At 46.8% G+C, this 24150-nt stretch overlaps 1 protein-coding gene across 1 annotated transcript in view; it reads right to left on the bottom strand.

The window, feature by feature from the left end:
• Positions 1-24150, bottom strand: part of LOC307227460 (gamma-aminobutyric acid receptor subunit beta-3-like) — a gene marked incomplete at its 3' end in the record, with an annotated part of 99998 nt that overhangs the window by 22203 nt on the left and 53645 nt on the right. The window contains exons 5-7 of the mRNA XM_079996785.1: positions 9973-10193; positions 7316-7398; positions 5493-5630 (exon numbers count right to left, since the gene is read on the bottom strand). Coding sequence (XP_079852911.1) covers positions 5493-5630; positions 7316-7398; positions 9973-10193 — 442 coding nt within the window. The remainder of the gene's footprint in view (positions 1-5492; positions 5631-7315; positions 7399-9972; positions 10194-24150) is intronic.

Below are 24150 nucleotides of genomic sequence, written 5' to 3'. Positions count from 1 at the left end.
TGCCGTGTGAAAATCTGACACGTGCGCGAACGACTGAATGTGAGGCCTTTGTGTCCCCAGGACGAGAACGGACACTGTACCAAACATTGTCCAGTGCCCCACACTTTACATGTAATGTGTGTAGTGTATGATGAATGTGTTGGGGATGGAGGAGCTTCACCCAACGCCTGCACATGTAAAAAAATAGGCGCCAGATAATTCTACCTCAGGGGACGAATGCACGCCCACGACATCTCCATCGTCATATCGTCGGCCATTGTCAGGCGTACAAGTCATCGTGGCGGGCAGTCACGTCAAAGCCCACGGTAACAACCGCTTTGACGACAGGGCCCATGATGATGATGATGATGATGATGATGATGATGATGATGATGATGACAATGGCCGCCACGCAGCCCATAAGCCATTGCACCCGCACGTTGTGATTTGTGGAGCCACGGCCACACGTATCTCCAGGCGTGCACGTGTGTGTGTGTGTGTGTGTGCGCGCGTGTGTGTGTGTGTGCATGCAACGTATTTCCCCTACGTGAACAAACACGGCCAAAATAAACAATACAAGCAAAGTCATTACTGCGCTTATTTCAGCACACAAACACGGATGCATACAAATGTAAATCACCCACATTAGGGAATGAGACGCGCGCACACACACACACACACGCACGAACACCCATACGGGCCAATGTCTGTATGTGTGTGTCTGTATGTGTGTGTCTGTGTGTGTGTGTGTGTGTGTGTGTGTGTGTGTGTGTGTGTGTGTGTGTGCGCTTAGAGGAGAATAATTGATGTCGTGGGTCTCATTTCACAGCAAAATATGATGCCCTGGATCCTGGGCTGTTTTTCTGTCAGAGAGCCGCGAGAAACAGCGGGGTAATTGGCATCCCACCATCCCTCACACTACAGAGGGAGAGCGAGAGTGAGAGAGAGAGAGAATGAGAGGGGGGGGGGGGCGGGGGGGTAAGAAAAGGGTGGAAAGGAATAAGGACAGAAGAAATGAAGGGACAGAGACAGAGAAATGGACCAGGAGACTGGGTCGGAAGAAAAAAAAACGGGACGGGAAGAAGAAGAACGGGGGGAAGGACGGTAGGAAGGAAGGAAGGAAGCATGGAAAGAAGGAAGGAGGGATGGAAAGAATGACAGAGGGGGGGGGCAGCAGAGGAGCGGGAGAGAGGAAGAAAGGACGGAGGGATGGAAGGACGGAAGGAAGGAACAACGGAAGGGAGAAAGGACGAAATGGAGGGAGGGAGGGAGGGAGGAAGAGGGGAACAAAGGAACAAAAGAGAGATGATGGAATGCAGGGAGGGGGGAAGACATGGGAAGGAATCAAAGGACAGTTGGAAGGGAAGAAGGATAAAGGGAGGGAGGAAGGAAGGATGGAAGAAAGGAGCGAAAGGCAGGAGGGAGGAGGGAAGTAACAGGAAAGAAGGAAGAGAGGAGGAAAGGAGGGAGGAAGGAAGGAGGGCAGAATGGTGGAACGGAAATAAGAGTGGGAGGGAGGGAGGAAGGATGGAACAAAAGAAGGAAGGAATGGCGTATATATGGAGTGTATATATATATATGTATATATATAGATAGATAGATAGATACCGTATACATATGCTGTATATGCAGTATATATATACTGTATATACATATGTATACAGTATATATACACATATCTACATACAGTATATACTGTATATATAAAACATATGTATATACTGTATATACAGTATATATAGATAGATATACACACATTTACAGTATATAAATATACAGTATATATATATTCCATCTATATATACATTATATACTGTATATACAGTATACTTTATATACAGACACACACACACACACACACACACACATATATATACAGTATATATATTCTACATACTATCTGTAGATACAGTATTACTGTATATACAGTATACTTTATATATACTGTATGTGTGTGTGTGTGTATGTCATGGCCTCGGCTGTGCCTTCAGTTGTTTTCCTTGTGTTTCCATATCGTGGCAGACTCGGTCGAGCCGGCTCCGGGGGGCGAGGGGAAGTCAGCGTGGCGGGCGCGCCCCGCCCCGGTGCCGGCCCTGGCCAGCTGAGCCGACTGGCCGCGGCGGCTGGGAAGGCTCCATCTGTGTCCGTCTTGTCTCGCGGTGAGGGGTCCACGGCGGGGGGTCGCCCTCCGGAGCCAAGCGCTTTGTGCCAGAGAACCTCAGAGACCGACGTGTGGTCCCATCGTGACGTCGGCCGTTACGTTTTTCCATTTTGGCCACTTGAGCGCGGTTACGTTTTGAGCTGTTTGGTAATAGAAGCCGCCGTCGTGGCTCAACTTTGCCTACGACCCGCGTCTCTCCGACCCCTTACCCCCAACCTGGATAGAACGCCTGCTACACCTGTGTTTCCCTTTCCCCTTATGTCACCTGTCTCCCCCTCTCCGTGTGTGTATGTCCGCGCGGGCGTGGCTCCCCCCCCCCAACTCCACCGCCGCACCTCGTAAAAGCCGTATCCTCTCGCCCGGTACGTCCGACCCGGGCACTTCACCCGCTCATCGTCGTGTCTCCGCCGTGGTGCCGCTCAACAACCTAGACGCCAGTCTGTCATCCTCGCGTCCTGCTTTGTCCCTCGCCGACCCGCGCCCCACCCCGCGTTGCCTGCCGCCCTGCCCGCCTGTCCCGCGGCCGCTTCCCCGCCACGGCGCCCGCCAGCTCCGCACCTCCCTTCCCCGTCTCGCCTTCTGCTCCACCCGGACCCCCTTTCCCCTGCTCGGTCTCTGTGCCTGGATCCCATCCTCAAATAAACTTTTTCCCTTTTGCATTTTCTGATTCTGTGTCCTGCATTTAGGTCTCATCCATGATCTTAACTATCTATGTTATTTAAATATATATACTGTATATTTATACAATACATATATATCGGAGCCAGACATAGTCTATATGAATAGACTACACAGCCAGACACACAAAAATCTGGCAAAAGCAGAGCCTCGCGTCAGAGCCACAAATAACAAGAGAGATGAGGAAAATAACACTGTCTGTTAAAAATAGCACGCTGTGAAGTGTTGCTTTGAACTCGACAGGGCGTGGCGGCGACAGTAGTTGGTTTCCAAAAGGGACCGGCTTGCTGCTGGGAGGAGCGGGACCGGGCGTCAAACGCCGCGCTCTCCGCCGGCCAGATTACGCGGCGGCCACCCCCATTCCGCGACGGCCAGTGAAGGTCGCCGCGCATTAACGCTCCGCAGCGAGTCGGAATCCCGCTATTGTTGAGGAACTTCGCCCCCCCCCCCTCCAGCAGCCCCTTTTTTCGACCTTTTTGTGTTGCAAGATCAAATTTGCAAAGCCGGGCCCGACTCATGGAATTGGTCAGCGCCCGGCCGTAAGAGCAGCTCTGGCCACCATAAATACCTCTTGATGGACATGTTTTGGAACAGGAGTTAATGACGGCAATCACGGAGGCGAGATTCACAGTTCGCTCCTCTCTCCCTCTCTCTCTCTCTCTCTCTCTCTCTCTCTCTCTCTCCCTCCCCCTCCTTCTACGCCCTGCGCGGACCACATGTGTTTGGTCTGGGATCAATAAACCTTTGAGGGACGCCGATAAAACAACGCTGGTGCGCCGCCGCTCCGCCACTCGCGTTCATTGGGCGTTCAAAGGTGGAATCTCTCACTCTCTTAAGCGTAAGAGAGGGACTGATGAAGTGCCCCCCTCTTATGCACGGCGCTCTCTTTGTTTGAAGGATCTCTTCGTGCAAGCTCCTTTCTCCCTGTCTCTATACAGTATATAATATACTGTATGTATAATAACATTATTATTATTATTATTTGAATTGTGCTGAAAACCAGGACAATTTGGTCGTGAACGATGAAAACCGGGAGGTTTGAGTGCTTTTTACAGATATCCGCGGGGACTCGGGACACAGCTGGAAACCAGCATGTCAGGTCACTGTAAATAAAGCACCGTACGGATGTTAAAAAAAAAACAAAGACAAGGGTGAGGTTGTGGTTCGGGGACACATGAAAACGAGGTGACTTTAAACTCACAAAACAGACGCATTAAGAATTCTAAGATCCGGTTTTCGGACCAAAAAAAAAAAAAAAAAAGATAAAAAAACGTGAGCCATCGACGGGAAAACGGGGCGGGAAGCTGAAGACTAAAGAACTGGCTTCAACTCAAACCTGACACTGGATGGACAGCTGCTTGAAGTAACTTTAAACTCTCGATATTTCACGCGGTATTATTTTCTTTGGGAATTTATGCTTTTTTTTTTTTTATATCAGAAAGGATCTGTTCCACCACTGTTGGAGACTTTCACTTTGTTCCATTAGTTGGCGGTGAAGCAAATGAGTCAGGCTCGTAGGGGAAAACAAACACACTTCTGGAACACAGAAGTATGTTTTACGCTATTAATAACAGCCATCCCGCTGCCTTCCTGTAAGTAATGTTGAGTCACTAGTGTTGACACGTCCATTTTTTATTTTTTTTTGGGGGGGGGACTTCAAAGCAGGCAACATTTATTTTATTTTTTTGCCTCCTTTCAACCCTATTAGCAGAAAAGACAAACGCAACGCTGGCTCTGAGGATCCAGCTCTCGCACAGTTTTGTCAGCTCCAGGAATCGATTACCTAATTACGTCAAAAAAAAAAAACAAGTTTTTTTTTTTTACGAAACGAGTTTCGGGGGCGGTGAAAAAAATGTCGCGTGAAAAATATACATGTCTCTGATTTATTCCTCCCTGAGGAAGCGCATCGATGAAAGTGTTTGGGCAGAAAAACTCCCGAGCTTGTGAGCCTACGTCGTTACAGCCGGTGTTGCCAGGTCGGGTTGACGAGTTCCAGCCCAACCACAGTCTAAAAACTGCCCAATCCACCAAAAACCAGCACAAAACGTATTGGTTGGTGGGGGTGGGGGACAGTGCGTATATATATATATATATATATATATATATATATATATATATATATATATATATATATATATATATATATATATATATATTTATTTATATACAGTATGTATTTATATATATATATTTGTGTGTGTGTGTGTGTGTGTGTGTGTGTGTGTGTGTGTGTGTTTATTTATTTAAATTTGATAAATTTCTACATTTTGGTTTGATTATACATTTGTGACCAAAGAGAAACAAAGGTACTTTTTTGAAACATTTAAAATCCATCGTATTCTCATCGCCCCTTCACGTTACTCTTTAAAGACGAGAAAGCATCGCCGCTGATAAACCAACAGGAACAGGAACTCAGATGTGGAAAATCTACGTCGACATTTTTTTTTTATGAATCGTTCAACTGGAAAATGGGCCAAATACGTGATCTTAACGTGGCTTAATCAGCTGTGGTTCAGATTTTAAAAAAAAATGGACCAGACATTGAAGGCTCATGAGGTTGGTCAGATTTTCAAGGTTTGGAGGTGGCTGTTGTTGTGGTTGTTGTTGTTGTTGTTGTTGTTGTTGTTGTTGCCGTGGTGGCTTTGTTTATTTTTAATTTGTTTGCGGTGTTTACCTGTGGAAAAGACGACGTTCCTGGACACCAGCTTGTAGTCGACGATGGAGAACTGCGGCAGCTCGATGCGCGTCACCCCCGTCACCGCCATCTCCCCGCCCTTCCAGTAGAACTCGATGTCGTCCGTGGTGTAGCCGTCTGCGGGACACGGCAACGCGGCCAGATGAAACGGAGGAGAACACGCCACGCCAGGCCACGCTACGCCGCGCCACGCCACGCCAGGCCACGCCACGCCACGCCAGGCCACGCTACGCCGCGCCACGCCAGGCCACGCGCGCGTCCGCCCAGATGGAGATTAATCAAACACGAGGACGCCCGAAAAAACACTGATAATAATGTTTCGGCACGGTGCACCGTGGCCGCTTTGGGCGGGTGCACGAACACTCATAGGCGCGCTGACGCGCACACACCAAAGTGCGACCATCTGCCAGAGCGTCATCGGAGACGGAGATATTCAGCGTTGCCGATCATCCGACCGGGCTGTCGCCGGGGGAGCGGAGCGGACACCTTTGAAGTCGCTTCCAAAAATCTGCGGAATCTTTGCTTTGAAAAGAGTCGATTGATGGGGGGGGTTTGTTTGAGTTCACACCAATGTCAGGATCATTTTCGCGAAAATGATCCTGACATTCATGGATTTTTGTATTTTTTCAATTTTTTTTTTACCAGTTTGAGTTCTATTTTTAGCACTCCAACTACCACAACACGTGGAGAGTAATGTGTTCCATCTTTGTCTACCAAGTCTATGAAAGTACGCAAAACACAAGCTTTTGATTCGTTGTCTGGAGATCAACATAAAATACCTCAATCTACTAATAATAATAATAACAAATAATGTGTATACAGGTACTCCTCACTGAACCACCTACCTGTTTAACAACCTTTCAGACTTAGGACCAGCTCTCTGACCAGTCTGTGTTGTACACTGTGTACAATACCACGTCTGAGCGTCAAGCATCTCACATCACCCTTTATATACACTATATATACACTGTATATACTATATACACTATATACACAATATATACTATATATAAACTGAATATACTATATACACTTTATATACACTGTATATACTATATACACTATATATACACTGTATATACTATATACACTATATACACTATATATACACTGTATATACTATATACACTATATATACACTGGATATAGTATGTACACTATATACACTATATACACTATATATACGATATTTACTATATACACTGTATACACTATATAAACTACATATGCTATATACACTATATATACTATATATACTGTATACACTGTATACACAAAATATATACTATATACACTACATATACTATATGCACTGTATATACACTATATAAACTATATACACTATATACACTGTATACATCTCATCACCGTTCTCAGTGTCAGTGTCGTTCCCTCAGTTTGTCAGTATTCACTACACTAGCGTTCTCAATGGCCACGCCCCCTTTACCGTGACATAACACGGGTCCTCGCTTATCCACCAATTCACTTAACAACCTGGTCCTAGCAACGGAACTCAGCCCTTAAGTGAGGAGCACCTGCACTGTTATAATAATACAAATTGGAATAGTGTTCTAAACCAATTAGAACCACATTTTGTCCTGGGTCGCTGAGTCACGACTGAAAAACAGTTTGGGATTTGAACCATTCAAATCTTTTTCACCAAACAAACAGTGCAGTGGCGATACTGGCGACATTGGAAATCCGGGACGCTTGAAAAGAAATACATGATGGGATGTATATAATGTCTCCTCCTAACTCCTAATGAACCCAGCGACCCAGCCATTGGGAGCCTGTCTACTCACAGCTCTCTATCTCCAGGGTGCAGTTCTGCTCGTCCAGGGGGTAGCGCCTCAGATCCATCATGCACGCTGCCGTGGTGGTGATCCTGAGGGTGGGGAGACAGACGTCTGAGACATGTGAGCCCATGTTGGGAGGGAAGGGAGGAAGGAAAGAGCGAGGAAGGAAAGAAGGAAGGAAAGAAAGAGGGTAGGAAGGAAGGAAGGGAGAATGAAAGGATCTAAGCAAGGAAAGAGGGAATGAAAGAAGGGAGGGAGGGAGGGAGGAAAGGAGGAAGGAAGGAAGGGAGGTAGAGAGGACCTAAGGAAGGAAGGAGGAAGGAATGAAGGAATGAAGGAAGGAAGGAAGGAAGGAAGGAAGGAAGGAAGGAAGGAAGGAAGGAAGGATTGAAGAAAGTAAGGGAGGGAGGAAGGAAGGATGGAAGGAAGCACAAAACAAGGAAGTGCCAGGAAGTGCCTCTTGTGTAAACTGGTTATATGCAAGTTAACCAGCGAGGAAGGAAGGACCTGAAGAAGGAAAGAGGGGGAAGGAAGGAAGGACCTAACGAAGGAAAGCAAGGAAGGAAGGAAGGAAGGAAGGAAGGAAGGAAGGAAGGAGGGAAGGAAGGAAGGAAGGAAGCACAAAATAAACAAGTGACTGTTGTGTAAACTGGTTGTCTGCAGATAAACCAGGGAGGTAAGAAGGATCTAAGGAAGGAAAGATGGAAGAAAGGAAGGAAGGAATGAAGAAAGACAGGAAGGATGCAAGGAAGGAAGCATAAAACTAGCGAGGAAGTGCCTCTTGTGTAAATTGATTCTGCAGGTAAACCAGGGAGTAAGGAAGGAAGGAAGGAAGGAAGGAAGGAAGGAAGGCAGGAAGGAAGGAAGGAAGCACAAAAGAAGCCAGGAAGCGCCTTTCGTGTAAACTGGTGATATGCAGGTAAACCAGGCAGGAAGGAAGGACCTAAGGAAGGAAGGAACGGCATAAGAGAGGAGGCACAACTCAAGGCAGGAAGTGCCTCTCGTGTAAAGTGGTTATAAGCAGGTAAACCAGGTGCTTAACACTGGAATCGAAGTCGGGCCGGGATGCGATTAGAAGGCCGAACCCTAAAGGATGATTCCATTGAAATGTTCTCTCGCCATCTTTGGAGGACATGAAAGCCCATTAGTTCTCAGGCCGACGCCTCGGAACGCTCTCAGATGACTCCGCCAATACCTGGAGGGCTGTGGGCCTCGTAATGTAAAACGACACCGTCTTCCTCCACCTCGAAGGTAAATTGAAGACGGTGTAACGCGATCCGCGGTGACGGGGCGGACCAGGGAGGTAGCTCCAACGTTTGGATCCGTTTCATTCTAATGGGTTTGATTCCCCAGGAAAGGGGGGGGGTCGTGCGTTAACTGTACTTTTGGCCTCGGTGAAGCTCAAACTGTCTAAAAAAGGAGAAAAAGCAGGTGTGTCCATTTGGGACAGTTGAGTTTGGGACTTTTGAACTTCTGCTGTATTTAAAGCTTTGGGCCAAGAGATCGTTTACGCTCTTTATATTGCAACAATGAAATGAATGAAAAACAATCTTCAGCCCACTCTTCTGACTCTTGCTCATCGCTCTGCGAGTCCTCCCTCCTGCGCCGACTGAATCAGGCGAACGCAGGGTCGGGAAATTTGAAAAGGAAAAAACTGACGGGCGAAAAGCACCAAATCTCGGAAGAAAGAGCGGAACCTCACGTCCCCGCTCATCGTTTTCACTGTCGGCGTGGAGCTTGAGCTTGTTCTGATGAACAGAGAGCTGCTGTTCTACCTGGAACCCCTGCCTCAGATGAAGCGGTACAGCCTTGCAATGCTGATCTTGCAAAACGCAAAACCCGACGCACGCATGCTCATGCAATCCGAGATGCATTAATACACAGGGAAAAATGTCACCTGCAACTAAAATAGCTGAAGGTGTGTTCCTTCAACCTCAGGACTCGTAATAACCCAAACCCGAGCTTGCTTGGATAGGTGTACGCCGGACGTCTCTAAGAGAAGTGGACTTGCCGACCCCAACCCTAAACCCAGATCGACAGTCGGGAGAATCCGACTGTCGGATACAATTAAGGATTCGGTGTGAAGCGACGGTGTCAAGGCCTTGCAATACAATAGGTTGACAACCTCAAATCACCGTCTCCCTATTAAGGCAAACAAAGACACCTTTTTTTTTTTTTGCCAGGGAAAGAAATATTTTCATAGACAACAATTCATGACCGAGTGCTGCGTATTGGCAAGAAATTGGAATTTCAAGAGCTATCACAGCACCGGCGTAAGGGTTCCATATATGCAGATAAATTGTGATACCGTTAATGGAGCATTATATTGGTATTTTACAATCATGAGTTGACACGTCTTCAAAAACCAATCACTATACAAGACATCAACCTACAATGTTCCTATATACTGGATATCATGCATAAATTAATAGTCTACATTCATACGAATTTAATACTTTTAAAGATGTCTTCAAGACAAATGTTAAAGAATTTTAAGACAGGGAAGGACAAATTACTACTTATTCAAGTGGAGGACATCATTGGGAAAACCATGAATCCCCATCGTCCATATTGCATAGTCCATATTTCCCGACACCCCTATCCAAGAAAACACAGGATTTCACTCTGGGGATTACATTTGAGGGATTACATTTGGAACCCACCGGAGGCCGTACAGCACCGTGCCGTCCGGGTGCAGCCGGATCATGCGGTTCTTGACGGTGACGCCGTGCACAAAGGACTTCTTGTCGTTGAGGAAGTAGGTGTCGGGCACCCACAGCTGGTCGGCCACCCGGTTGTCCAGGGTCAGGTTGAGGGGGATGCCCACGTAGGCCAGACGCTTGTCCCGCCAGTACTGCTGGAAGTACATGGTCAGCGTGTAGTCCTGGGGGGGGGCCGAGGAGAAACGCCTGTTAGCTCCAAAACTGACTGAAAACTCCGGTTCACCTGATTGGTCATTGGAATTGGCACTGACATCAAAAAGAACAATGGTGGTAAGGAGATGGACAGATCGACAGATTGCAATGTGACCCCATGGCCACTACAGGGGCGGTTAGGGAGGGGGACATCCATCGGCTGTGGAAGCTGCAGATGTAGCTTGTTTGCCGGGTTGAATTATGTGTGAATGTATTTTTAAGGTGTGGGAAAGAAAGAAAGACAGAAAGAAAAAGGAAAGAAGGAAAGAGGAAAAAAAAAGCCAGCAGAGCAGCACCCTGAGAAGTCACACTGATGTTTTCCAGTTTTTGTACCGTGACCTTTCGGAGCGACCGGGGACGTCCTCCCTCCAGCGACCCCATCCCCCAGGTATCCAACCCACGCCCGCGTCTTTTCCTCTGCCCATCACTAGGTTACGGTTCCCCTCAGTGCAACCGCTCCGTTCCCCACTGATTCCACTCCACTGTTGAATAACTTAAGCCCCAAACAAACCTTTGGCATACGTACGAGATTACCAAAATGTCCGTACGTACGGCAGTCACACAATTCACAGCAATCGACATGCGCTGTTCTGTCTCGCTACGTCTGAGAGATCATCATTCTGCAGCGACGTTAAAGTTAGCTACAGCTTTATGCGTTCTGCGGACAACGTGAACGTGTACGTGGGCTCTACAGCGGAGGGGCGCATTAAAAGTCGTCATCCGGGGTTGCCGACGTATGGCGTGTACGAATTGTAAGTTTGGAACCTGCAACGCTCAATTCCAACCGGTTCCACGTTTAAAAACGTTTAAACGCGGGGGACACGCGGGAAGTTCCGCTCGTTGAAAAAGTTGAGTCTCCCGCCGGCGTCCGGACAACAAATTTGTCCAGCCCTGATTTTGTTTGTGGATACACCAGATGTATAGTATAGACAATATCCTCTTTTATGCACCGGGAACGTGGGGCAACTGGCAACACGCTGCGGACTCCGCTACAAAAACCACCGCTCTCTGTTTTCCCTGCTTCTCCCTGCAGTCTTTTTTCCTTTTCTTTTTTTTATTATTATTTTATTATTGTTTCCGTGTTGTGACACATTACATACAATCTGATGAGCGGGTGTAGGCCAACCGATTGACGCGCCGCAGCCACTTCCTGTTGAGCGGAGACTCTGGTATACCGTAGCAACTACAGTGATGCATAGTGGAGCATACTGTACTGCATACTGTATCACTGTTCTGGGTTACTGCATACTGTGCTGTATTGCTGTTCTGTTCGGTGTTACTGTATTGCTGTGTGGTACTGTTCTAACTGTACTGTATATCGCCATACTCACTTTACTCACATGCACTTTACTGCACATATCTGTATATACAAATAGCCTATCCCATATACATAACTCTATTCCCTTTACTTCTATTTTGTACCCTCACTATATATTATCTTTTTGAGTCTTATTATATATTTATTTAATTTTTATTTATATTATTCTATTCACTAACTGCACTATGTTTTAGGAATCAGTTAGTTTCAGTTAGTTGCTCGGTAGGAATTAGGTTAGCTATTATGTTCGGTTGAGTAACTATTGTGCATAATCTCCAGGTGCGTTGCAAAGAGAATTCACTGCATATATGTATGAACGTATTTATATGTATGTGACAAATAAACCTTTTGAATTGTATTGTATTGAATTCATGTGGCGTGGCACAATGGTGTGTGGGCAGGCTGACTCACAGAGCCATACAGCCATTAATGGGACATTTGACAAGAAGAATTCACCCCATGTAAAACATGTCAGTGCTCCCCCACCCCCCGCCATTTTTGTCAACAAATGCATTGACAAAGACTACGATTTACAGGGCCCCAAAACCGATTTTTATATTTATTTTCCGATTGTCTGTTGGTAGGTCAACCAGCAGACGGTGAAGCCTTCAGAATGGGGGGGGGGGTTTGTCTCTGTCCTCAAAAGGACACTTTATGCAAAACCCCAAAACTTTCCAAAAGCAGTTTTCTGCATGTTTGCTCCAAGGCCTAATCCTCCATTGTGGCATGGTGCCTCTTGTTGAGTCACTCCCAATTCAGAGAACATTTTATATATATATACAAAAAATATATATACATACAGTTTATACACACACACACACACACACACATTTATATCGATCAAGCTTGTAGTTCCAGCCCATCACGCAGATGCTCGATCAGATCGGATCCTAACCCCGGCCATCCACATGGAGAAGAAAACATGATTCATCAGACCAGGCCACATGGTCTCTTCCATTGCTCCATGGTCCAGTTCTGACGCCCACGTGCTCATTGTAGGTGCTTCTGGAGGTGGACAGGGGTCAGCGTGGACACTCTGACCGGTCTGCAGCTACGCAGCCCCATACTCAGCAAGCTGTGATGCACTGTCTGTTCTGACACCTTTCTATCGTAGGAGCATTAACTTTTTCAGCAATTTGTGCTGCAGTAGCTCTTCTGTTGGAACGGACCAGACGGGCTGGACTTCACTCCCCACGTACATCAATGAGCCCATGGCCGCCCGTGACCCTGTCACCGGTTCATCTGTTGTCCTTCCTTGGACCACTTTTGGTAGGTACTTACCACTGCATACTGGGAACACCCCACAAGACCTGACGCAGTCGTCTAGCCATCACAATTTGGTCCTTGTCAAAGTGGCTCAGATCCTTACGCTTGCCCATTTTTCCTGCTTCCAAAACATCACCTTCAACAACTGACTGTTCACTTGCTGCCTAATATATCCCACCCCTTGACAGGTGCCTCAGGTGAGATGGAACATTGTGAAAAGGCGTAAGAAGAAACGACGTGCTGGAGTCACGACTTCACACGGAATTTATTATACAGTACATTATATCTCAATTTATCATTTTCTTTTTGGGGAGAGGGTAGATGATTATCTTTAGTTTAGTATTACTGTATGATCTTTTCATCCTCTCTCATCTAACGGATTAGTTGTTTCTCATGTTGGTGATATATCGTGATAATATTGATATCGTGATTTGACACGACGTATCATCATCTGGTTACTGTCATATTACGATATTGTTAAACCTAAAGTGGCGCGTTTTTCTGAACCTCATAGACCGTTCTCGAACGCAAACCACCGTTCTTGAGGTACTCCTCAAGGAACATTGCGATATTTCACAGTCATCATCAGCCAGCAGCCTGAGCATCGTTCTGGGACTTTGGAAATTTTTCCCACGCAGGTCCCACGTTGGGACCCGGTGGTGGCCGTTCCCATTCCCCAGGTGGAAATCAGGCACCTGCGTTGGTTTCACCTGGCATAGGTCCCGGAATGCGGCCGGACATAATAGGGAGGACTGGATACTTCCCGGTGGGCAAGAAGCTCCGGACTAGGGGCGGGCGGTAGCGCTGGTCCGTCCCGAGAGCCGTGCAAAATCCGGGGGAGACGGCGACGTGTCTGAATTGAAGCTCGAGCATCTTTTCGTACTCAACCCTGTTTGTTTGCTCGCCTGCTGAAGGGGCCGCTTGGCCGTAGCGGAGCGTAAGCGTGGCGGGGGTTGGTGGCGAGCGAACCAACCAGAGCCCCACTCAGAGCCCGTCCCCTCCCTCCATCTTTCCACACCACATAATCCCCTTACCAGACCTTCCAGCTCCCTCCCTCCCTCCCTCTCTCTCTCTTTCTCTCCCTCTCTCTCTCTCTCTCTCTCTCATCGTTTTCCCCTGGAGTTCATATCTCAGCCTCTTTCTCTCTCTTCTCTTCCTTCGTTCCCTCCCTTTGTCCCCCCCCCTCTCTCTCGCTCTCTCTCTACGTCTTTGGCGACGTGTCTCGTCTTTCTGTCTCTTACCTTGTTTTGTCTCGCTCGCTCACTCGCTCCTCTCTCTCTTTCTCTCGCTCTCCCTAACCCCTCCTCTCTCCCTCTCCCTGTACCCCTCTCTTTCCCTCTCTCTCCCCATTTTCACTCCCTCACCCCCGATGTCTGTCTCACCCTTAGTTGGTTTCTCCCCCTTTTTCTCTCACCCTCCTTTTCCTCTCTCCCATTTTCTCTCTCCCCCTCCCCCCTTTCTCTCGGACTCCCCACTCACCCCTTCTCTCTCTCTCTCTCTCTGCCTCCCTTCTTCTCTCGCTCTCCCCTAGCTCCCCCTCCCTCCCAAACTCAGTCTCTCTCTCTCTGTTCCCTCTTTCTCTCTCTCCCTCTTCCTTCTTTCCCTCCCTCCCTCTCACCCTCTGCCACCCCCCTCTCTCTGCCCCCTCCCTCTCTCTCTCTCTCTCTCTCTTTCTCTCTGCTCCCTCTCGCTCTGCCCCCACCCCTCCCTTCCTCCCGGGGCCATGCCATGATCTCCAGTCCTCCCACTGTGGTGTGGAAATAGAACCAGGCCACGCCAAGCTGGCGTTTGGCGAGAAAGCACCAGATGACGGTCGGTGGGGCAGAATCTCTCCTTCACACCAGGTTTTACACCAAACCCGAAAACGCACACACACACGCACGCACGCACGCACACACACACACACACACATAAAAACGAAAAGCAGTGATCAAAAGCGCTGCACTGGAATGTGACCCTGTTTTTTCGTTGTTGTTTTAAACCGAGATGTTTTTGTTCCGCTTGCGGAAACGTTGTCTTTATCCGACCAAAGCGCTTTGTTTATTTCTCTGTGTTGTTTTGTTCCCCACTGGATGATGATTTGGGCTCGGAAAAAAACGCTCCAGGTGTTACATCCGCGTCCACGGCGTCAGAATTAGAATTTTTTTTTTTTTTTTCAGACGTCGTTAGGTGAGATGGAAAAAAGTTGTCAAAAGGTGGAATAACTCACCGGCATGAGACGTTTTTTGAAGCTGCAACTTCACACAGCGCAGTTTTCTATTTATACCTCCTGTTAATGCTTTGAGACAAGGTTTTTTCACAAGATCTCGACCAACGGATTCAGTTGGTTTTTTTGTATTTTTGATTTTTCTTTCCCAAAACTGTCTATGGTTATATTTATCAGTTTTCCATAATAATACTAATAATAATACTAATAATACTACTACTACTACTACTAATAATAATAATAATAATGATAATAATAATAATAATAATGATAATAATAAAAATTATTATTATTATTATCATTATTATTATTATTATTATTATCATTCTTATTTTGTTTATTTTTATTTTTTATCATTCATTTTTATTTTTTTATCCACAATAAACACCGCCGGAGCACGATCCAATCCAATAATATCATTTAAATGATTTTACATCCATCCACATCCACATGTCCTGTCAAACCCAATTGATTATACCGGACGATTATATGTTTACTTTATTTATCTTTATTCATCTCTATTCAACCGTGGATTCGCAAAACATAGGCTTTACACAGATCCCATGTTCAGGCGTAAATAGAAGGGGACTAATTTCCTCGTTAGCTCTTTTGAACAGAAGGAGTTTGTTTTGCCCAATGGTTTGTTTTTGTCCAAAAAAAAAGAAAGAAAAACAACAACCTGATATTGTGTTTGGTTAGAAAGGCGCTTGGCAGAGTGGACGGACAGGAAAGACCATATCCAAACACAGGATCCAGATTGCCAACGCAGCGTGAGAGGGCAGGCTTGGCCGGTGTGGAGTCGGGGGATGTGTACGGTGGAAGCTGCCGCCTTGCAGCTTCGGAAGCTCACAGCCCCCAAACAACATGGCTGACCAAGTATTTTTAATACCATTGATGAGTATAGGAACTGAAAGTTGCATATATGGAAATATTATGGTTTCTGTGCGTGACCTGACAAATGTGCTCAAATTGTGAGATTATTGTGAGACTATAGTGAATTTTTTTCTATTATTCCAAGAGGACTATTGCACAGTAATGGCATATATATATATATATATATATATATATATATATATATATATATATATATATATGCCATATATATATATATATATATATATATATATATATATATATGTCTGTTTCTTCGAGCAGCAAGGCGACACCGCCAACCAACAAATCTTTTGAACGAAAAAGTCGAATCCCTAACACACAAAAAGAGTGGAATCCAACTTTTCATCACCATTCTCAATGCCTCTCTCCCCCTTTACCTCTCCCTGTCCTCTCTCTCTCTCTCCCTATTTCTCTCTCCCTCCCTCACTCCCCCCCCCTCTCTTTCTGTCTCAGCCCTCCCCTTTCCCTCTCTCCTTTTCTTTCTCTCCCTCCCCATCTGTCTCTCCCCCATCTTTCTCCTCTCTCCTGATCTTTCTCTCTCTCACTTTTCCTGATCTCTCTCTCTCTCTCTCTCCCTGCCAATCTTTCTCCTGTTTTCTCTCTCTCTGTAACCCTCTTTCCCACTCTCCTTTTCTTTATCCCCCTCCCTATCTGTCTCTCCCCCATCTCTCTCCTGACCTTGCTCTCTCTCACTTTTGCTGATCGCCCTCTCTCTCCCTGCCACTCTTTCTCTTGTTTTTTGTCTCTCTCTCGCTCTCTCTCTGTCTCTCTCGCTCTCTGTCTGTCTCTCTCTCCCCGTACCCCTCTCTTTCCTCCACCCCGTCATTTCTCCCTCTTTCCCTCTCTCCCAAAGCAGGATTTTACCTCTCTCAGACAACGGTGGGAGTGTGGAAAAGTAGAGCTGAAGCAACTCTGTCAGCGGTCCACCCTCAATGCCACACGAGACGTCACCAGGTCTATAAAGTATCCAGAGACCGAGGCGGTGGAACTGCAGGGTTTAATAGCGTCCACAGGAGATGGAGGACATGTTAAAATCCAAAATCTAACAAAATATGTGCTCGTGGACCTGCTTGGGGGGGGGGCGTCCACAGGGGGGCGCATCACGTTTTCCGTCCGAGAAGTTAATGGGCAAACCTTCCAAGTTCTTCTTCAGTTTAGAGAAGACGAAAGGACAAAGCGGACTCATCCAGACGTCGTACTCTGCCAGTGGACTCTGCCAGTGGAGATACGTGGCAGGGCTGTGCAGTTCCATACTGAGCTGTACAGCAGTGAACATGTGGAGGACGAAGAGTTGTTTAACTCATTCTGCAGCAACGTGCCCCAGGTCTCTGAGAGGACCAACATGGTGGAGGGGCCACTGTGCTGCACATCACTCTTCAGAGCATGGAGGTGGGCAAGGCCCGGGGCATACTGTAGATGGGCTTCCTGCAGTTTTTTTTGTTTTTTTTTTACTTTTGGGAGGAATTAAACAAAGATCTTTTAAATGTTTTTTAATGAAAGCTTTATTGAATGGTTTTACCTCTGAGCTGCAGGAAGGCGGTTTTAACCCTTTCACCAAAAAAAGAGGCAACCTCCAAGACATAAAGACCTGGAGACCAGTATCTCTGCTCTGTATGGACTATAAGGCGCTGGCAAACTGACTGAGGAAGGTCATGGCAGAGCTCATTCATCAGGATCAGACGTACTGCGTGCCTGGTCGGTCCATCCTAGACAATATTTCATTGATTTGGGACAGTTTGGACGTCTCTGGTTCATTGATTTAGCTAGCTACTGGTCTCATGTCCTTGGACCAGCTCAAGGCGTTTGATAGCGTTGAGCATCAATACTTATGGAAAATTTTGGAAAGGTTTGGTCTGAGCCAAGGTCTCACTGCAAAGATCAAGGTTTTGTATCAGGGCATTGAGTGTGTACTGAAGATCAATGGGGGTCTAAGTCGGCCTTTTAATGTGCACAGGGTGTTCTGTCAGGGTTGCTCGTTATCAGGTATGTTGTACTCACTTTCCATTGAACCCATGTTACAAAAGATCTGATGTTTGAAAAGGACTGCTTTTACCAGATTTTAGCATGAAATATGTTTTATCGACCTATACTGACATCATATCATTGTCTTTACAAACAAAAGAGAGGACATTGCAAAAGTGGTAAAAATAGTAAAAGAATTTGGAACTATTTCAGCTGCAAAGGTAAATTGGGAGAAAAGTAATGTGCTAGCTGTTGGGAGCTGGCCCACTGGACCTCCTAAACTACCAGGAGGTCTCAGTTGGAGTAGGACTGGTTTTAAATATTTAGGAGTTTTTCTTGGAAATCAACAGACAACGAAGAGAAACTGGGAAGGAGTGACAGAGAAAGTAGAGGAGAGGTTGGCCAAGTGGAAGTGTCTACTCCCCAAAATGTCTTCTAGAGGTAGGGTTTTAATCATCAACAACCCGGTGGCCTCTGTACTGTGGCACAGGGTAGGCTGTCTGGAGCCGCCTGCAGGTCTGATTAGGAAAATTCAATGTCTAACGGTTCATTTCTTGGGGGAAATACTGCACTGGGTATATCAGAGTGTCTTATTTTTACCAAAAAAGGAAGGAGGACAGGGGCTGTTCCACTTGAACAGCACGATTGCAACTTTTCGGCTGCAATTCATTCAGCGCTACCTCACCGGCACTAATGATGTAGCGTGGAGGCAGATAACAAGCACCATTTCAAGAAGGATAGGTGGGCTAGGGCTGGATTTCAATGTGTTTTTAACTGATTTTAGGTCCTTTGAAATAGCCGTTTTACCTCCTTTTTGAGTCTTTTGAAAACATGGTCTCTTTCTAAATGGAAAAGGTTGGGACCTGCATTTTCCCTGCACTCCTTGAGGAGCCTCTGATCCATGGCGCCAGGTTTGATGTCGAGGATAACCATACACCAGGACTTTCCCAGAGACTGGTTTACACCGGGAACATCATGCCACGCCACATAATGGATTAAGCAGGACCAGGACTCTACAACACCCAGGCAGCAGTTAAATCTTCGATCCACACGGCACACAAGGGACATTCTAAACATGTGGATTTAAAGACTTTCAGAGGATGAGCTGGCGATGCCAAGGGACTACGGCAACAGAACAGAACTTCCCAACTTACCCTTTTCCAGAACATGGTTTTGGCCCTGTTTTAGAAGGTTTTAAAGAGACCACAGACGGTTTTAAAACGACAAAAGAAATAGATTTGTATATGGTGAAAGGCAAAATACATTACAAACACTGTGTCAAAGTCTGAAACAAAAATAACTTAAATAGAAGGCGCGACATAGTGTGGAGAAAGTACCTGGGTACAGGCCAGTGTGGAGAGTCTTGTATAAAGCTCCTTTAAACAAGAGAGCAGGTTGGTCCCCCGACCAGGGATCCACCTCTCTCGCTGGCGCAGAGCCCCCCCCTCGCCCGAGCCGAGCCTCTCTAGAGACTGTCCAAATGAAAACTTCTACTCTCTGGAGGAGATCATTTATTTTGTGGATGAGACATATGGGCAGTCTGTTAAGGAGAAGGATTTCTTTCTGGACACCAATAAGTTCATAAGAACTGTAGCTGTACTGCAAAGGAGGGTTGGAGTAGAGCAGCTGGACGAAAAGAAAAAACACGTCACACACGGGGGAAGGTACTAGTCATTGCGATGTCTCTGTTATGGATTTTCATCTACTGTTTTTCATTTTCCTCTTGCTTAGGAGTACTTTAATTTTGGGTCCTTCAACATTAACGGTGGCCGGGATAAACAGAAGAGGGCTTTAGGTTTTGAGATGTCACCACAAAAAAAGTTGGATATTCTGTTCCTCCAGGAGACGCACAGTGACGGAGATAACCAGGTGGACTGGGGTCTGGGGTGGAAGGGCCAGCACTGTCTCAGTCGTGGGACAAATTTTAGTACAGGGTAGCCATTTTATTTTCTCCTAGTTTGCAGGTGACAGTATTGTCCACAGTGGAGGTAGTGGTGAGGAGAGCACTGACGGTTAGGGCAGAACTGGAGGCGTGTTCTGTTCTATCAACATTTATGCATCGAACTAGGGCACAGAGTGGGTGGCTTTATTCAACAGTCTCAGGGCTGTTTTAGAGCAGTAGGACACCAGGAAGCACTATATTTTAGCAGGGGAACTGAACTGTGGATTTTATTGTGGACAGGACTGATGAAGAACCCCACCTCCAGTCCACCACCACTCTGTCTGCGCTCCTCACCCAGTTCAGTTTGCCATGCCCCTTGTCTTGCACCAGGGTGGCGCTAAGCACCCTGGAGACCGAGATAAAAAGAATATAGAAGACAACCTTATAACCAACAGCAGCACAGACGGGAGTTTACTATTACAGACCAAAAACCAGCAGTTATGTTTATTTTTACGCCAGACAGTGAAGGGGGCTCTAGGCAGGGCTCGTTTTATGCCTTTTAATGATATAGATGCTCCCAGCAATTTTTTCTTTCATTTGGAGAGGACTGCGGCCCAGAGGAAGCTGATGGTTTCCCTCTGTCTGCCCAATGAAATGGTGACCACCGACCCGACTGAGATGAGGAGGCTGGCGGTGGTGTTCTACGCTGCCCTCTACATGGTGGAGGACTGCCAGGAGGAATCCACCTCACAGCTTCTTCAGGGGCCGCCTCAGCTGAGAGAGGAGGAGCAGGTCACCCTGGATGCTCCGATCACCCCGGAGGAACTCACCGCTGTAGTGGGGCAGATGGGACGGGGCAAGGCGCCAGGAGTGGACGGGCTTCCTGTTGAGTTTCTCAGACACTTCTGGAGCTGCCTGCGGGAAGACCTCCTGGACGTCCGGCTGGAATGCGTGGGGAGGGGCTCCCTGCCAGGCTCCTGTCCTCGTGCCCTCTGTCTCCGCCGCCCAAGAAGGGAGACCTGGCGCTCCTCAAAAAACTGAAGGCCTGTAGCCCTCCTCTGTGCCAACTACAAGGTGCTCTCTAAAGTGCTGGCCAACAGGCTCAGAGAACACCTGGGGCTAGTGGTACACCGAGACCAGGCCTACAGCATCCATGACAGGACCATCATGGACAAGTACATGTTGTGAAGGACAGGAGTTGCCCCCTCTCTTCTGCCCACCCCTCCACAGCAGGCGAGACCGTGAGAGAGAGGGCAACTCCTGTCCTTCACAACTCCGCAGCTGGGCCGCTTTGAGACAGTGAGGAGGAGAGCAGCCTACCACACCTGCACCAAGGTGCTACAGCTGCGCTCTCTCAGAGGGGTGAGGGTCTCCAGGTGGACCGACTCCTTTGGACTGGACTCTCCCCCCTGGGGCAGCTGGCGTTCCACATACAAGCCCCCAATTGATAAAAGGACGGGGGATCTCCAGTGGAGGGTGGTGCACAGGATAATAGCCACCAACAGGCTATTCCCCTCAACCCGGAACTGGGTTGAGGGGAGGGCTGTCCGTTCTGCCATGATGGAGAGACTGTGGAGTACCTTTTCTTGTGGTGTGCTACGCTAGCAGGGATGTTTAGGTTGCTGCAGGGATGGCGTCAGGGGCTAGGTTTTTTTTCACAGCGGTTCTCTATTTTTGGAACCCAGGTATGCAGCAAACAGAAAGCAGGTCCAAGTTCTGAAAATTCTTTTTTTTTGGCGTTGCGAAGTTATCTATATGGAAAATTAGGAAGAACCAGATCCAGGAACAGGGCTCTCTTTATTTTTGTAGTTTACCCTTTTCATACATTTTAATTTTCATATTTGATTTATTTTATATATATTTATTCTTACAGTTTATTGTTTTTCAAATGCTCTTTTTATTTATTTATATACCTATTTATTCCTACAGTTGTTCCCTTTTCATACTTTTATCAATTTTTGATTGCTATCACTATTGTTGCAACTAATGTATTTGTTTTTTTCTTTTATCCATTTACTTCTATTATCATCAATAATCCTGCCCATTACGTCTTTGTTTCTCTCATGTAGTTTGTGGTTATTTATTCTGTTGTGCATGTTCTCACTTTCTCTTATTTCTCTTATTCATACTCAAAACGCTAAGCAACGTGTTTTAGATGGTTGTTCAACAATATGAATTTTAAAAATAAAATCTCTGTCATTCTTTCTCTCTCTCTCTCTCTCTCTCTCTCTCTCTCTCTCTGTCATGTTCCCTGTATCCAGCACATGCTGCTCTTCATCCACTGTCAACTATGTACTCTCCTGAAAAGCAACCTGAATCTGCACTAACCTTTGGAAACAGATACTATTGGACAGAAGCAGAAGAAACAAACAAACTGATAACAGGATGTGTGACTGCCGTGCGCTGCCCATGAACCCAGTGCAGTAAAGCAATTTGAGTCACTTCAATGTCATTTCGGGAGCGTTTTCCCCCCCGGGGGATGTGGGTGAGGAGGAGGCGGGGAATCGGCCCCGCGGCGGCATATATCAACACACACACGCACACGCATACGCACACACACACACGCACACACACGCACACACACACACGCACACACCAACACACACACACACACACCCTCTCTCGCTTTCTCTCTCACCCTACCACAGAGCTACCTTTCAGTCACAAATCAGGCCTTCCTGACTTCAATACATACAATAATTTCCTCGAACACTTGGAATCGAATGATGTATCGCCTTATAACCGAAGGAGGGGCAGGTGGGGGGGGAGATGGAGGGATGGAGAGGGAAAGAGAAAAACGAAACAGAACATAACTGATTTGCGTCTTGATAAATAAATCACAGCAAACGGGCGCGGCAACGGCAACAGAAGCCCGACTGGAGCCCGACCAAATGAGAAGAAACGAAGAGAGCGATGGAATGTTTGTGGTGTCCTGTGGGGGGGGGGGGGGGGGGGGGGACTACAAAGGTCCAAGCTGTTTAGCTTTGATTAAATGAGGCCTCTCGGGGGGCGGGGCGGTCCGGGCGCGGCTGCTGAAAAAGGGAAACGCGGGCAGGGAGCGTCCAAACTGGCCCGAAAGACAGTGGACAATTCCAGCTCAATTCACGATGAAAGGTATGTGGGCTAGTCCGACATGATACGATGACAATAAAAATGTCATTAAGTGTCTGCAGCAGAAAGGCATAAGAAGAAGGTGGAGATTAAAAAACAAGCAAAAAAAAACATGGAATAAAAACCTCTGCACACATCACATCCACAGAGTGAGTTAACATGGAGGAGCACTATGCTTACTACAGCAGTAGTACTAGGCTAAAATGTAGCCCAATGCTAGCTAATAGCACTATGCTACTAGGTAAAGAGTCTCACGCCAATCAGACACTTTTAAGCTACGTTCACATTGCAGGCCAAAGTTGCCCAAACCCCAAATTTTTTGCTCATATGTGACTCAGATCTGTTTATGTCTTCGTAACAGTGTGAACAGCACAAATCACATGGAATGTGATCTTTTCAATTCGGATTTGGGCCACCCCATATGTGGTCCTAAATCGGATGCAGGTCAGATTTTTTGCAATGTGACATCAGTCTGAACAGTCAAATCGGAACTCATGTGACTTTTACGTCACTGTAGAGCAGGGGTTCCCAACCTTTTTATTACCATGGATCGCAGCGCACAAAATGTTCACGGACCAGGGATGCAAAAAAGTGCCCTGCGTTTCGAGAATAAACTCGGAATTCCGCACCAGTGTGTGTGTGTGTGTGTGTGTGTGTGTGTGTGTGTGTGTGTGTGTGTGTGTGTGTATGTGTGTGTGTGTGTGTGTGTTTTTGTGTGTGTGTGTGTGTGCGTGTGCCGCCCGACAACCACAACGGTGCACGACGGTACTCGACAACGGTGCATCTGCCTGCCATGTTTACTTCTGTATGACAGCGTTCTGCGTGTGTCTTAGTTACTTCTGCGCGTATCACCGGAGTGATATGGTCACTAAAAAGTCTGATTTTTTAATGTTCAAAAACTCCCACTAACCACTAATCCGAGCCCAATATATGATATTTTACAGTAATCTCAGTGATAAACAAAAATCACTGAGTAGTTTATAACTTTATTAACCACCCCCTCACTGGGAGCGACAAGGTTTGGGTTTCCAGGTCTTACAAAAGGTCTGAGAAGGAAGTTTTTGAAGTTTTTCCTAAATTCCCAGGGTAAAGCAATGCAGCCCATGTCCTACAGGGTGTACATACAGGCGCAAAACCAACTGAAATCCACTCCATCCTGATGCCGTTACGTTCCAAAAAGTGAGTGGCATCGGAACGGGGTACGTACTGTGGAAGGGGCCTTCCCTGTAAGTGGCTACCTGGTGCCCGGCGCCGTTCCTTCCTAATCTCAGCCATCGTCATGCATCC

Source organism: Zeus faber (assembly GCF_960531495.2).
Source record: "Zeus faber genome assembly, chromosome: 2".
NCBI lineage: Eukaryota > Metazoa > Chordata > Actinopteri > Zeiformes > Zeidae > Zeus > Zeus faber.
The sequence above is the reverse complement of the archived record's forward strand: the minus strand, read 5'-3'. Positions and strand labels throughout refer to the sequence as shown.